Below are 15,924 nucleotides of genomic sequence, written 5' to 3'. Positions count from 1 at the left end.
ACAAAAGAAACAAAAACTACCATTCCTAATACAAACATTTTACTTCTTAGGTGAAACATACACACTTAAAAGGAAAATGTTTTTCATGCAGTATTCACTCAAAAAAAAAATCTGTTGATTTGATTTGAAGAACCAGACAACCTTAACAACCAAATTAGCTTTGAAAAATGAAAGCTATGAAAACAAAGAAATAAAGCACCTACAAAATCATTGAGGTCTGAAATGAGCATGTGGAAATATATTAAATGGAAAAAGATGAATTCAAGATTAATTTATTCTACATTTAACTAGATGAATTTAACTAACTAATAGGCTAATGAATGAACAGTAAAAATAAAATGCTTTGTCATATTTTTCACTGTTGGCAAGGTGATCGTATTAATTGTTCAACACAATCCTTTTCTTGAGTCCAGGAACAATAGGTAAACTGAACCGATGAAGCAGCTCCAGTTTCTCCCTAAAAGGAAGGAAGCAAGCATTTATTAAAAATCTATTGTGTGCCAGGTTCTGTGCTATGTGCTTTACAAATATTATTTTATGTGATCTTCAAAACAACCCTGGAGGTGGGTGCTTTTCCTATCGCCCTTTCACAGCTAAGCCAACTTTACAAATTCAGGCAGAGGTTGTTTTGTCCAGAGCCACTCATCTAGTGAGTCCAGTTTGGACTTAAACTTACTCTTCTGGACTCTCAGCCCAGTGCTCTGTCCACTAAGCCAAACTGCCCTAAACAAAAGAAGAGAAATAACCGGGCACTTCACACATGTATATGGAACATATATACATGCATGTACATATTTACATCTGTATTTGTAAGCACACTATCTGTATCACAGGAATTGCCCATTTCTACCAGTGACAAATGTTGTTTCCATGCTAGAAATTCCCTGGATGGATAAAATTATGAGTAAGGCCAATTTTCCCCCTCCTTCTACTCCACCTTCATTCAAATTATTTTTTAAAAATCCCATTTCATACCTTTATGTTCATTGCAATAATCCCAAGTTCAAACATATCTTCATCTCCCACTCGATTAATTATCTCTTTAATGACAGATTCACATGCATCATTGGGAGATAAACCCTATAAGAGAAAAAGCCAGATTCTAAGAGGTTTTAGTAAAGAGAGAAAAATAAAAGTAATTCAGGAGCTAAAATTATTCAAATAAAAAAAAATATATATATATATGTTGCCAATACTTGCAATGTAAGAGAAGCCAATGAACCATCCTATTTGTTTTTTTTTTTTTTTAAACCCTTACCTTCCGTCTTGGAGTCAATACTGTGTATTGGCTCCAAGGCAGAAGAGTGGTAAGGGCTAGGCAATGGGGGTCAAGTGACTTGCCCAGGGTCACACAGCTGGGAAGTGGCTGAAGCCAGATTTGAACCTAGGACCTCCCGTCTCTAGGACTGGTTCTCAATCCACTGTGCTACCCAGCTGCCCCCGAACCATCCTATTTGTAAGATCACTACTCTGATATAAAATCATAGGGGGATTTGAGAATACACTTAACCATCAAAACACATTTATGTTGGTGTCCGAGTGCTCACCAATGTGGCTATCTGTTTGCTTCTTTTTAAACTCTTACCTTCTGTCTTAGAAATGATATTGTGTATCAGCCCCAAGGCAGAACAGTATGAGCTAACCAATTGGGGTTAAGTGGGGTTTTGTTTTCTTCTTACATTGTCACTTGCCATTTGAATTTTAAAGTTTTCTCCAATTAAATGCCAAAATGTGAAGATGGCAGAATAGAAGCAGGAAAGCTTGAAACCACCCTGAGAATCCTCTCCAACCAATCTCAACACCACAAAAGGAATACAGGAGTGAAAGAACCAACAGGGAGACAGAGTAAAGCACCTTTCGTGAAGAGAACAAGAAAGGCAGGCAGAGAGCCTTTGGGGCACTGGAGGAGAGGGGAGCACACCAGAAGGAGGCTACAAGGAGTAAGGAAAGTCAACAGCAACCCCCCCACAACCACCCTTCCCCTGCCAATCTACTGTGCCAGGGTCTAAACCTGGGCCCAAGTCAACATCCAGACCCCGAAACCTTGCCTGGGTCAACACCAGTGCAACCCAATTAGAGTTCCAAGGAAACCTGTGGTGAGGCCCAGAATTCCAGGCCAGAGCAGTTGGTGATGTACACCCTCATCTATGGGGTCCAGAGTGAGGCCAGGAATCCCAGCCAGTGCAGACCTGAATCCCAGTGGGGAGCAGTCAGTAACCCCTGAGCTGGGCTCCCCATCTCCCACAAAGGCAATCCCCAAGGTGCTGGCTTGTGGGAGCCTGGTGGGCCCTTGCCAAGCTCAAGGCTGAGCCCTAGGGCAGGGTAGTCTGCTGTGCATTGTCCTGACCAAGCCCAGGTTGAGACCAAAAGTCCCCCCCATAGCCTGATGAGAGACTAAGGCATCAACAATCTCAGGAGATTATCACAGTTAATTCACAGTTATGATCATCTATCCTACTTATCTAAAGGGTAAGATAGGATTCTATAACCCAGTGAATATGGTTATTATTTCTTCTCTGAGCCAGTTATGATGAGAGTGAAATTTAAGCATTGCTTATCACCAGCTTCATCCTCCCCTCCACTGTAATATTTTTTCCTATCTTTTTAGGTGAGGTAATTTACCCCATTCCATCTTTCCCTTCCCTTTTCTCTCAGTGTAATTCTCTTTGTCATTTGGGTATTTCTTTCTGGAGGTGACCTGTAGAGTCTTTCAATTTCTACTTTATTCTCTTGTTCAAGAGTATTTGGGCAGTTTTCCTTGATAATTTTTTGCATTATGATGTCCAGGATTTTTAAAAATTATGGCTTTCAGGTAGTGCAATACATTGCCTCTCCTGGATCTATTTTCCAAGTCAGTTTTTTAAATGAAATATTTCACATTTTCTTCTATTTATTCATTATTTTGATTTTGTTTTGTTTCTTGATGTCTCATGAAATCATTAGCTTCTAGTTGCCCAATTCTAATTTTTAGGAAATGATTTTCTCCCATAAGCTTTTGAGTTTCTTTTTCATTTGACCCATTACTTCTTGTATTGCTTTCATTTCTCTTCCCCATTTTTCTTCTGCCTCTTATAATTGATTTTTGAAATCTTTTTTTTTAACTCTTCCAAAAGCTTGAGACCAATATCTTTGAAACTTTTCATGTTTGCTTTGCTTACACTGTTCACTTCTATGTCTATGCCTTGCTCTTTGTCTCCATAAAAATTTTTTTATGTGGTTAGGTTTTTTTTTTATGTTTGCTCATTTTCCAGCCTTTTTCTTGACTTTCACTTTTATTTTAAAAGGTAGACTCTTCTCCAAGAGGTTATGGCACTCTCTTAAACTTCAGTTCTTCCTTGTTGCTATCCTTAGCCTTATTTCTGGGTTTCTGCAAGTTTCAATTGTTCCAGAATAGTATGATAGCCTGAGGCTGGGAGGATGAAGCTGGTGATGAGCAATGCTTAAATTTCACTCTCATCATAACTGGCTCAGAGAAGAAATAATAACCATATTCACTGGGTTATAGAATCCTATCTTACCCTTTAGATAAGTAGGAGGGGAATAAGACAAGGGAAGGGGAGTAGGAATAGGAGGGAGCAGAAAGTGGGGGAGATGATCAAAAGCAAAACACTGGTGATAAGGGACAGAGTGAAAAAGAAATGGACCAAAAAGGGGAAAATAAGATGGAGGGAAATACACAGTTGGTAATCATAACTGTGAATGTAAATGGGATGAACTTATCCATAAAACAAAAGTGGATAGAACAGTGGATTAAAAACCAGAATCCTACTATATGTTATTCATAAGAAACACATTTGAGGCTAGGTAACACACACATTGTAAAGGTAAAGGGCTAAAGCAGAGTTTATTGTGCTTCACCTAAAATAAAAAAAGCAGGAGTAGCAATCATGATAAATCAAACCAAAAAATATACAAGAAAGAAGTAAAGGAAGTGAATGAAATCTTAGAAAAGTTAGAACAAAATGCAGAAAAACAGAAATAATAAAAGCATCCTTTTCAGATCATAACACAATAAAAATTATAATCAATAAAGCTCCATGGAAAGATAAAAAAATTAATTGAAGACTAAATAAATCATTACTAAAAAAAAAGGTAAGTTAAAGAACAAATTATAGAAACAATAATTTTATTAAAGAGAATGGCAATGAGAAGACAAAATTTATGGGCAACAACCAAAGCAGTACTCGGGGAGAAATTTATCTTTAAATGCTTATGTCAATAAAATAGAGAAAATACAGATCAATGAATTGGGCATACAACTAAAAAAACTAGAAAAAGAACACATTTAAAATCCTATTTAATGGCTAAATTGGAAATCCTAAAAATTAAAGGAGAAATTAACAAAATTTAAATTAAGAGAATCATTGAACTAAATAAGACTAAGAGTTGGTTTACAAAAGAATAAAATAAGAGTATTAGTTGATTTGATTTAAAAAAGGAAAGAAGAAAATCCAATAATCAGTATCAAAAATGAGAAGGTTGAACTAACCACCAATGAAGAGGAAATTATGGCAATCATTAGGAGCTATTATGCCCAAATATGTCAATAAATCTGACAATCTAAGTGAAATAGATGAATATTTAGAAAAAGTACTAATTGCCCAGATTAACAAAAGAGGAAATAGTATCCTTAAATAATCCCATATTAGAAAAAAAAATGAGGGGGCAGCTGGGTAGCTTAGTGGATTGAGAACCAGGCCTAGAGGTGTGAGATCCTAGGTTCAAATCTGACCTCAGACTTTTCCCAGCTGTGTGACCCTGGGCAAGTCACTTAACCCCCATTGCCTAGCCTTTACCTCTCTCTTCTGCCTTGAAACCAATACACAGTATTGATTCCAAGACAGAAGGTAAGGGTTTAAAAAAAAAGAAAGAAAAAGAAATTGAACAAATCACCAATGAACAACCTAAGAAAAAATCTCCAGGTCCAGATGGATTCACAAATGAAATCAAACATTTAAAGAACAATTAATCCCAATACTACCTAAACTATTTGGGAAAATAGGCAGAGAAGGAATTCTACCAAATTCTTAGTACGAAACAAATATGGTACTGTTACCTAAGCCAGGAAGAACAAAGAGAAAGAAAATTATAGGCCAATTTAATTAAGGAATATAGATGCAAACATTTTTAAAAAGATAGTAGCAAGGAGACTATAGCAATATATCACAAGAATCATTCACTATGACCAGGTGGGGTTTATATCAGGAATGCAGGGCTGGTTTAATATTAGGAAAAACTATTAGCATAATTGACCATATCTATAACCAAACTAACAGAAATCAAAAGATTGTCTCAATAGATACAGAAAAAGTCTTCAACAAAATATAATACCCCTTCTTATTAAAAACTCTAAAAAGCATAGGAATAAATGGGTGATTCCTTAAAATGATAAGTAGTATATACCTAAATCCTTCAGCAAATATCATCTGCAATGGGGATAAGTTAGAAGCCTTCCTGATAAGATCAGGAGTAAAGTAAGGATATCCATTATCACCACTATTATTTAATATTGTATTAGAAATGATAGCAATAGCAATAAGGAAAGAAAAAGAAATTGAAGGAATTGAAGAAGGCAATGAGGAAACTAAACTATCACTTTGCAGATGATATGATGGTCTACTTAGAGAATCCTAGAGAATCAATTAAAAATTTAGTTGAAATAATTAATAACTTTAGTAAAGTTTCAGGATATAAAATAAATCTATATAAATCACCATCATTTCTACATATTACCAACAAAGTCCAAAAGCAAGAGTTAGAAAGAGAAATTACATTTAAAATCGCTCTAAACAATATAAAATACCTGGGAATCTACTTGCTGAGAGAAACACAGGAATTATTTAACACAATTACAAAACACTTTTCACACGAAAAAAGTCCGATCTAAAAAATTACAAAAATATTAATTGCTCATGGGTAGGCCTAATTAATATAATTAAAACAATGGTTAAATATCAAAATAAAATTATTTAAATTATGCTATGAATAAAGTGTGGATTAAATATTAGAAGCAAGTTGCAGCTAGGTGGCTTAGTGGATAGAGTGAGGCCTAGAGAAAGGAGATCCTGGATTTAAATCTGGCCCCAGATACTTCCTAGCTGTGTGACCCTGGGCAGGTCACTGAACTCTGTTTGCCCCAGTTTCCTCATCTGTACAATGAGCTGGAAAAGGAAATGGCAGACCACTCCAGCATCTTTGCTCAGGGGCCATGAAACATCCAAAATGACTGAAAAACAACAATAACAAATACAATGACAATTTAACACCTGAGCAGTGAAGACTGCTCCTGGAGACAATAAATATAAAGTCTTACTTTGTAATAGTTTGATTTCTGAAGAATTAAGAGATTCAGGAAAGAGTTGGCCTGAGCAGACTTGGGAGGGGGTGGGAGCAAGCAACAGGGTTGAGATCCTCAATATTTCATGAGTTGTAGTTTTTCCCCTGCTTAGGAAGACATGAAGTTATGTTGGATTGGCCCTGGAGCACAGAGTTTCCAAATCTCCCCGGAAAAGGAGAGTGAATTGCAGGGGGAAGATGAAAGAGCAGCAGAGGTGGCAGGGGCAGCAGCAGGGGCAGCAATGAAAGGCATTCTCTGGGAGACCAACCCTAAGGCTTGTCGTGTCACAAGTCTTCCTGACCTGGCTCTTTTAGCTACTTGTCAAGAGAACCCAGGGAAATTACCTGATTCACAGCAAACCCGAGTGCTTCCCCTTCTTCCTTCTTGTTCTTGCTTCCATGGTCAAGCCCTGGTTACTGCTGAATATTTTTTTATCCTTTAAATTTGCTTCCTAGTTGTTTGCATTTTAATAATAGTATATTTAAAGATTTTTAAACAATGATATTCTGCATCAGTAACTGTCTTTGCTAAAGGGAACATGAATAATACGGAAAGTAGTAAATAATGTTTAATTATTTTTCAGTTGGATCTGACTCTTCATGACCCCACTTGGGGTTTTCTTGTCAAAGATACTGTAGTGGTTGTCATTTTCTTCTTCAATACATTTTGTAGATGAGGAAACTGAGGCAAACAGTGTGAAGTACCTAGGGTCATCTCCCTAGGAAGGGTCTGCAGCTAGACTTGAATTCAGGAAGAACTCTAAGTCTTCCTGGCTCCAGGCCAGGCACTCTGACCACTGGTTGGCTGCCTCACCAGGGCCTTTGCCTTTATCTAAAACCTCTCAAGCTTCCAGATAATAGATAGTTCTGAACTAGAGGGTCTTTGGGTTTTCTCTCCCACAGGAAAGAGAGGCAAATAGAATTTAGAGGCAGTGTGTGGTCACTGCCCTCCACAGCAACATCTGCTGAGCCACAAAAGTTTGGAATGCTTATTCCCAGCATTAGATTCACTTCAGCATTTATGAAGCACTTACCATGTGTGAGTCATGCGTGCTCCTCCCCATTAGGGAAAGAAAGACAACAGTCCCTCCCTGTGGAGGAATTTGATTTCAACCAGGAGGAAAGAATGCAGACCCAAGGAAGGAAAAATAAAGTCCACACAAAGAGCCTGGGAACTTGGAGGATTGGGAAGGCCTCATATTGGTTGATAGGTGATAGCTGAATTGTGTTTGGAAGGTGCCCAGGGATTCCCCAGGACAAAGATGAGGAGGTCACACATTCCAAACACAGGAGACCACTTTGCAAGAATGAGAAGACAAGAAATCTTCTGACATGGATAATGAACAACTGGCAAGAGTCTTTGACTTGAGCTGAGAGTGCCTAAAGGTCAATAACTCCAAACATATCAGTTTGGTAGCTGTGTGGAGCCTCCTGATTCTCAAAAACATTTATTGACAACATATTTCTATCCTTTTAACAGACATAAATAATACCTTTGAAAGAGGAAATCTTTCCAGTGGAGAAGTAACATTTTCTTAAGCGTATGTTTGCAAGCCCATAATTAAATCTAACAAGACATTCTTTTAAACGCCAAGAAATTATTCAATTGATGAAATATAGTTACAGAGGTATCCCAAACAAAATTCACAGGCATTCTTGGGAGATAAGCCAAGATTAAACAAAGAAAAAGCCTCTAAGCCATCCTAATAGCTGGAGGGGAAAATACTTTACAGACTTTTTAGATGTTGGAGATTCTAAAACAAGGGCCAAGAAAGTACAGCCCAGGCTTGTCAGGCTGTAGTTATAAAAAGTTTTCGTTTCAGTAGATTGTCAGTTTCATGTGGGGCAGTTAGATGGCTCAGTGGATGCCTCAGACATTTATAGCTGTGTGGCACTGGCAAGGCACATAATGCCCCTATTTGCCTCAGTTTCTTTATCTGTAAAATGAACTGGAAAAGGAAATGGCAAACCACTCTAGGATCTCTGCCAAGAAGACCCCAAAGGAGGTCACAAGGAGTCGGACTCAACTGAGCCACAACAAAAGTTTAATAAGGCACAACAGTATGATGTGGTAGCCAAAAGATAAATGAGAACTTGGGCTACATAAAGAAAGTGTTCTTCCAGGAATAAGGAGGTGACAATCCTTTCATATTCTGTTGTAATCACATCAGTAGGAGCAATGGGGTCAGTTCTGGGTGCCTTAGTTAGAGAAGATGATCATCCTATGGTTGGCTAAGGTAACCCAAGGCCTTACAACCACGTCAGAGGAGGATGGGTTGAAGGATATGAGTATGTTTATCCTGGAGAAGAAGAGAAGACTCAAGAGGGACAAGATGGCTCTCTTCAAGTATTTGAAACGTGGGAAGAGAGGAGAAGAGAAAAAGCATCTCCATAGCCCTTACTGAAGGCCAGGCACTGTGCTAAGCACTTTGTAAACAGCATCTCCTCTGATCTTCATGGAATGTGCCATCATTTAATTTAAAATGCCACCATTATACAGTGGAGGAAACTTGTCCCAAGATCATAGAGCTAGTAAGTGCCTGAAGTTGAATTTGAACTCTAGTCTTCCTGATTCCAGGCATTATGCTCCCAGCTTCCCCAGTGAGGGGGGCCTTGTAGAAGAGTAATTCAACTTATTCTGTTAACCCCACAGGAAAGAACAAGAACAAAAAGTAGATGTTGCCAAGAGGAGAATTTAGATTTGATGTTAGGAAAAATATCCTAGTAATTAAAACTGTCCCAAAGTGGAAAGGGCTGCCCTAAGAGGTAGTAAAGTTCTCCTTCTGTGGAGGTTTTAAAAAGAAGTCTTTGTGAGAACACTTATCAGTACATTATAATGGGGAATCCTTTTAGGTATGAAATAGAGTATATGATTACTGAGGTCCTTCCAACTCTCAAACTGTGAAATTCAGTGGTTGAATGATTTTTTTTTTTTATTTAATGACAATTTTGGTAGGCCATGCTTTGTTCTGAAATATCTCTAGTTGTTTCACTGGGTCATTTTCTCCTGAGAGAAGCTACTTCTTCTACTTCCTGACCTAAATCTGGGTTTCCTAACTGGCAAAATCTGGGTTTCACAGAAAAAAGTGAGGCCCTGCATATCTTAGGATGATTTAGCTAATTTTGGTGATTTAAACTAGCAAGGTACCTAAGATATTTTGGGGTTTTTCCTTCATTTTTGAAGAAGCCCAATATCATCATAGAATGATGTCTTGACTTTCAAGTAATTGGATTTAAGTGCCACAGAGTTGCACAAAGTTGTCAACTTCACTCTCTTTTCCAGGGTCATTGAAATCCAGTGGCAAGACCAAAGTCAAGACTACTGGGGATGGCCCAGGAGGCAGTGGCTTATCTTGGGGTCTTTGATGTCTCACCATGCGCTAGGAGCTCCACAGAGCTTGCTTCTACTACCTTCCAGGCCATTGGAAAAAATTATTCCCATCCACCAATTCCCATGTCTTCCTATGCTTGGGACAGTCTTCTCTTAACTCACCAATAGGTTTGAGTCCTGTCAGTTACCTTCAACCCATACGTACAGAAGAGTATAACATCAGGCCTACTGGGAGTCACTTTGGGTCTGCAGTTACTTTGGAAGACATCAAATGCATTAGTTATCCCTTTTTGTCAGTGTTATATCTGGAATATACTTTTTGGTTTATGAAAACACAAGTAAAATACAGTAAGTCATTATTCAAATTGTTCTTGCCTAAATGAATAATGCTTTTTGGGGCATATCTTTCTGAAAGAAAAAAACAACAGAGAAAAATGCCATTAGGAGACTGTATCATCCTTTTTGGTGATGGTAAAGAACTAGACACAGTCCATAAAATGGAGAAGAGCTGAACAAAGTATTGTAGATGAATGTAATGGGATACTATTGGGAAATGATGAAACAGATGGTTTCAGAGAAATCTGGTAAGATTTATATAAATGGATGCAAAAAGAATAGAGCAAAACCAGAACAATTTTTAATACTATAAAGACATTGTAAAATTGACTTTAAGAACTCTGATCAGTGCGGCAAATGAACATGATTCCAGGGACTGATGATGAAGAATCCTACCCTCTTCTTGAGAGAGAGGCAGTGGACTAAATATGAGACATTCATTTTAGGACATAGCCAATGGAGAAATTTGTTTTGTTTGACTATGCATATTTGTTGCAGGGATTTTGTTTTTCTGCCTTTTGAGTGATGGGAAATGAAAAGGGGAAAATATAAATGTTTGTTAACTGAAAAAAATTGTAATTAAAAAAATGATTGTAGCATTTTTGAGTTAGGAAGCAGTTCAAACCCTTCATTTTACAAAGGAGAATAGTGAATAAAGTTCAGTGATTAAAGTGACTTGCCCAAGGTCATACTGTTATCTGGAAAACAATTAAGTATTCCTAATTTCCAGGCTAGCACTCTTTCTTCTAAATCACATGGTTAGAAATGGAAAAAAAAAATGAACTTTACCAAAACACATACAATCATTTTAAAGGCAGGAAATACTACTTTACCTGTTTCATTAGGAGGACAACATGAAAGCAAGGACAAAAACACATGATCTTATCTCCTTCTCCAGTTGCTATAAATTAAAAAAAAAAAAGAGAGATGTCACAATTTTACTCATAATGCAGCCTGTGTATTTAAGAATCAGTAGGTATATTTAGTGAATCTCCACAGAATACATAAGTATGTATTAGGTAGTAAAGAATAGATATTATTCCTACCCTCAAGTCTAACACTGCATTAAACAAAATTCTAAACAAACTAACAAACTTCTACTATTTCTAATGAATACTTAACATTTAAAGTTATTCACTCAGAGAGTAAATTCTGATTGTAGCGAGTCCCATTGGGTCACTGGATCTTTTTGTTACATTTTGTTTTAATAAACAGTTCTGCAGGAAATCATAGTCCTAGAATGTAAAGATAACAAGTAGAGCTAAATCTAGCCTCTTTTGAAGTTAAGAATTCTGCTATCAAAAGCTTTGTAGTAAAGGAATTCTGAGTGTAACAATGATAATCAGATCAGGAAGTGGGCTTTGAATCCACTATGAAGAGGGATTTCCTCTTTTTTTCCTCCAATTGACCTAGCACTTTTTTTGGTGTTTCTTATTGAATGCTTGGGAGTTTACATGTATTTTCTGGGGTTGGGGGTTGGCGTGGTTTGTAGTTGGGAGCAGGGAATGAGTGGAGCAGAAGGGTAATTTTAACTTGATGTCAGGGCAAAAGAAATAAATAGCAGATGCAGTGCTTTTTCTTCTCAACAATCTTACAAAGCAGATGATGCAAATGATTTTATGTCATTAATCCAAGTTAACAGAAGGTGTATTTGAGGCCTAGAGGCATTAAGTGACCTCCATACTGCTAATAAGTACTCTGGGATTTGAATTCAGGTCTATAGATTCCAAATCCAGCAGGCTTTGGACTATACCAATTCAGGCCTCCTACATTTCAGCACACAGCTCTCTTCTCATTAACACTGTAAATGGCACATGATCAGGCACTTTTTTTTATAGAGGGGGTCTAAATATATAGTTTTGGACCTGCAGTAAAGAAGATCTGAGTTCAAATCTAGTCTCTGACATTTACTAACTATAAACCCCAAGAACATCAATAACTTCTGCACCCTCAGTTTCCTCATCTGTAAAATGAGGATAACAATAGCACCTACCCAAGGTTGTTGTGAGGATCAAATGAGATAATAATAGAAAAGAATTTGGCACAGTGCCTGACACATAATAAGATTTGTATGCATATAACATGATGACAAACAACCAGGTTTTGGAAACTTTATTGTGTTGGACTTTTCATTGTAACCTGACCAATAAAACACTATTATAGGGGCAGCTAGGTAACTTAGTGGATTGAGATGGGAGGGCCTAAATTCAAATATGACCTCAGATACTTCCTAGCTGTATGACCTTGGGCAAATCACTTAACCCTCACTGCATAACCCTTACTACTCTTCTGCCTTGGAACTAATACACAGTCTTGATTCTGAGATGGAAGGTAAGGGTTAAAAAAAAAAAGCAATTACTCTTACTAGCCGTACACAGAAATATTTTGGTACTGAGAAACCTTTTTTTGGTGGTGTTTTACTTGTAATAAGAATTTATAATTCATCTTATTATCTCTACACTGAGAAATAGTGTTGCAGGATTTAGAAACAAGAGGAACTTGGTTATACTCTGGACTGTGATGGCTGTGATACCTGAAATCTTTCCGGAGTCTAGGAAGCTCTCCACCCTGTTTGGGTGGGTAGGGACTCCATATCCATATTATAATTGTATCTATCCCAATCATGGATACATTAAAATAAAGTGGTCCATTTCCCAAATGTGTAAAGAAACATATCGGTTGGACTCATCGGAATAGCAAATGCCATAAATAGTCTAATTCACTAGAAGATGTGGAAGAAAGTGAAAGAGAAGGCTCAGATCTAGGCCTTGTAGACAAGGGGAAGAGAAAGGCAGCCCTGGGGGAAAAGGGGTTAAAAATCAGAACTGCAACTTTGAAACCAGGTTTGACTCTCATTTTTGCCCGACTCCGAATTCAATTCAACCAAATCTACACCGAAAGTTAAGGAGAGAACGCCCAGTACTAGATGCCGAGGAAGAGTTCTAATTCCTGCCCTTGTGATGGGTGGAGCCCTGGCAAGTTTCACTGGGGGAGCCACCAAATACAGAGGGGGAGGGGGGCGGGCTGCGACCTGTCACGTGACCTTCCTCCCGTCCTCCTCGTGCCCTTTCTCTCTCGCTGAGGGAAGCCTTTCCCTATCCTGTCCTATCCTTCTGGGGGGTAGGAGGTGTCGGTGACTCCTCATCCACACGCTCCAACTAGCTCAGCACACGTGTGGCCTCCGGCCTTCGCCCTTCACCCCTGGGCTTCCGCCTCAGCCTTGGTCAGGGCCACTGACCCAAGAGGGCCTGGCCTCCAATTCCCTCTTCGAGAGAACTCTCCACACTTTCTCCTCCAGATGATGCCCTGCCTGGCTTCCTGGTTCTCGTTCCACCTGACTGCGCCTTCAGGCATGTAACCTCTCCTTACACTTTCGCACTGGGAGAGGAAGGCCCGCCACACTGTGCAGCAAGTAAGGCTAAACCAAGGGTGGCGGGGTGGCCCAGTGGATAGAGAGCTGGGCCTGGGTTTAAATGGGACCCCAGCCTCTTCCTGGAAGGGTGACTCCCATTGCCTAGCCTTTTTGCTCTTCTGGGAACACAGACAGTATTGATCCTAAGGTGCAAGGTAAGAGGTAAAAAAAAAAAAGTAATCAGAGAAGCAAAGGTTATCTACCTGACTAGATTGCAAACCCTTTGAGGTCAGGAAACATATTTAATTTTGCACCGTCTAACGTGTAGCCTAGTGCTTGGGGCTCATTTAGTGCTTGAGTATACTTCGTTAAATGAGCAGAATTAGCTCCTGGGACTTCCTGGGACAGCTAGTTCCTGTTAAGGACAGTGGCCAGGAGTCAGGGGATTTAGATTCCACTCATGATTCTGCCCTTCGTGGACTGGAATGGGGCTGGCCTAGATGACCTTTGAGAATGCCTTCTCCCTGAATTCTCTCCAAGCCTTTCTGCTTAGAAGTGAATGTAAATAGGGCCCTCCATGCCACAGATCCAAAGCAAGAGGCAGAGAAAGACCTCTAGGAAGAGGCTAAAAAGGCAATATACTGCTAGTGGCTTTGCTAAACTTCATGAGTTCTGTTTAATATAATGGGAGAAAACTGAACCAAGGTGGTATAAAGAATGGTTATTTATGTAAACTGTTCCCTGCAGGGAGGTCTACCGAGGTTCAATCTGCAAACTTTCATGGCAGAATTTTCTGGATAAACCAGACATCCAGGGCTGGATAAATGAGGTTACAATGTACTTATTCAATTTAACTAACTAACAGACACAAAGGCCACCCAGGAAAGAAAGACCACTCAGAAGTCGGGGTGTTATTTAAATTCTGGACTTTCAAAAAGGGTCTCTCTTACCCCATCTTAATTATAAGGTCATTTTATTCCTAAATGACTTTTCTTTTATAGAATACTTTGTAAAGCAAGGGTTTCTTGATGTGTGGCCTCAGTGTCTCATTGAATCAACTTAAATTTATCACTGCCAGATGAATCATCCTAAAACACAGCTGTCACTCAAAAACCTCTAAAGGCTTTTAAATTGCTTTCCGAACAGAACCTGGAACTAGAGGCTCTCAAAAATCAGCTCTAGTCTATTTTCCTGATGTTAATTCCTTTACTCTAATACACAAACTGATCCCATTCCTCCTTCCCCCCCCTTTTAAAAACTTCTACCTTCTGTCATAGAATCAATACTAAGTATTGGTTCCAAGGCAGAAGGGCAGTCAGGACTAGGCAATTTCAGTTAAGTGACTTGCTCAGGGTCACATAGGCAGGAAGTGTCCGAGGCCACATTTGAACCCAGGATCAGCCGTCTCTAGGCCTGACTCTCTATCCACTGACCACTCAGTCACCTCAACCTCATCTTTTTAATATACCTCTCATTTTCCTGCCTTTGTTCTTATGCTTATCTCATTCACAACTATCTTCATTCTCTTCTATTGATGAAAATTCTAACTACATAAGTTGTCTGTATTGTGATCATGTCTCCACTACATGGCATTAAGCATTTAAAATTGCACTGATACTTTTGGGACACCACACACACACAGAGTATACATGTGTCACTTTAAAGTCTGTAAAAAGCTTTCTGCACATTCTCTGATTTGATCTTCTGCACAGCTCTGGAGGGGTATAGAATATTATCCCCATTTTACAGATGAGTGGATGACTGTCTGACCCTGGGTGTTCCTGTCTGCTCAGTGGTGTAATGACTCCCCCTACCACACCTCGCTGGAAAGGATGCTGGATGGGATGATCTAGATTGATCCTGGCTGAGTTACCAAGCAGCCTCCCCCTCACTAACTACCCCAACACAGCTTTGCACTCCCCTTGCATCCTTTGCTGCCCACTGTGCAGCTCAAGAATTCATTGTTGAGGGGGCAGCTGGGTGGCTCAGTGGATTGAGAGCCAGGCCTAGAGATGGGAGGTCCTGGGTTCAAATATGACCTCAGATACTTCCCAGCTGTGTGACCCTGGGCAAGTCACTTAACCCCCATTGCCTTAGAGCCAATACACAGTATTGACTCCAAGACTGAAGGTAATGGTTTAAAAAAAAAAAATAATCCATTGTTGAACGGTCTCTGTATCTATGAATGAACCCAAGAAGTGACAGAGAGCCTGTTTCCTTGAAATTCTATTACTGAAAAGGGAGGTGAGGGGAATGCCTTCCTTCATGGATGTAACAGTTTTAGGACTGGGGGAAGTGAGCAGAACAGCTAGTTACCATTCTACACACCTGGTTCTTGTTATAGCCACAATTTGGATTCTGATTTGCTCAAAATTCTGAATGTGAGTCTGAATAATTCAAGAAATATACTCTATACATGCATATACACATATGTATAGACATATGTGTATGTAAGTAAGGCTTAAAAGGCTAGCAATATATGCTCTAAATGTCCTTTTTTGGGGTATAGGATACCAACAAGTAAGAATAATATATTTCAATATTAATAATTCTCCTTAAAAGCATCGAC

At 38.9% G+C, this 15,924-nt stretch overlaps 1 protein-coding gene across 2 annotated transcripts in view; it reads right to left on the bottom strand.

Annotated features, from left to right (window-relative positions):
- Positions 1 to 22: 22 nt before the first annotated feature.
- Positions 23 to 15,924, bottom strand: part of LOC103099919 (N(4)-(Beta-N-acetylglucosaminyl)-L-asparaginase-like) — a 101,939-nt gene continuing 86,037 nt past the window's right edge. For both annotated transcript variants that reach the window (XM_007476740.3, XM_007476741.3), the window contains 3 exons: positions 10,837 to 10,904; positions 976 to 1,080; positions 23 to 457 (listed from right to left, as the gene is read on the bottom strand). In XM_007476740.3, coding sequence (XP_007476802.1) covers positions 356 to 457; positions 976 to 1,080; positions 10,837 to 10,904 — 275 coding nt within the window. In that variant the 3' untranslated portion in view covers positions 23 to 355. The remainder of the gene's footprint in view (positions 458 to 975; positions 1,081 to 10,836; positions 10,905 to 15,924) is intronic.

The sequence above is a fragment of the Monodelphis domestica genome, chromosome 1 (genome assembly GCF_027887165.1).
Source record: "Monodelphis domestica isolate mMonDom1 chromosome 1, mMonDom1.pri, whole genome shotgun sequence".
Lineage (NCBI taxonomy): Eukaryota > Metazoa > Chordata > Mammalia > Didelphimorphia > Didelphidae > Monodelphis > Monodelphis domestica.
This window is presented reverse-complemented; position numbering and strand designations above follow the sequence as displayed.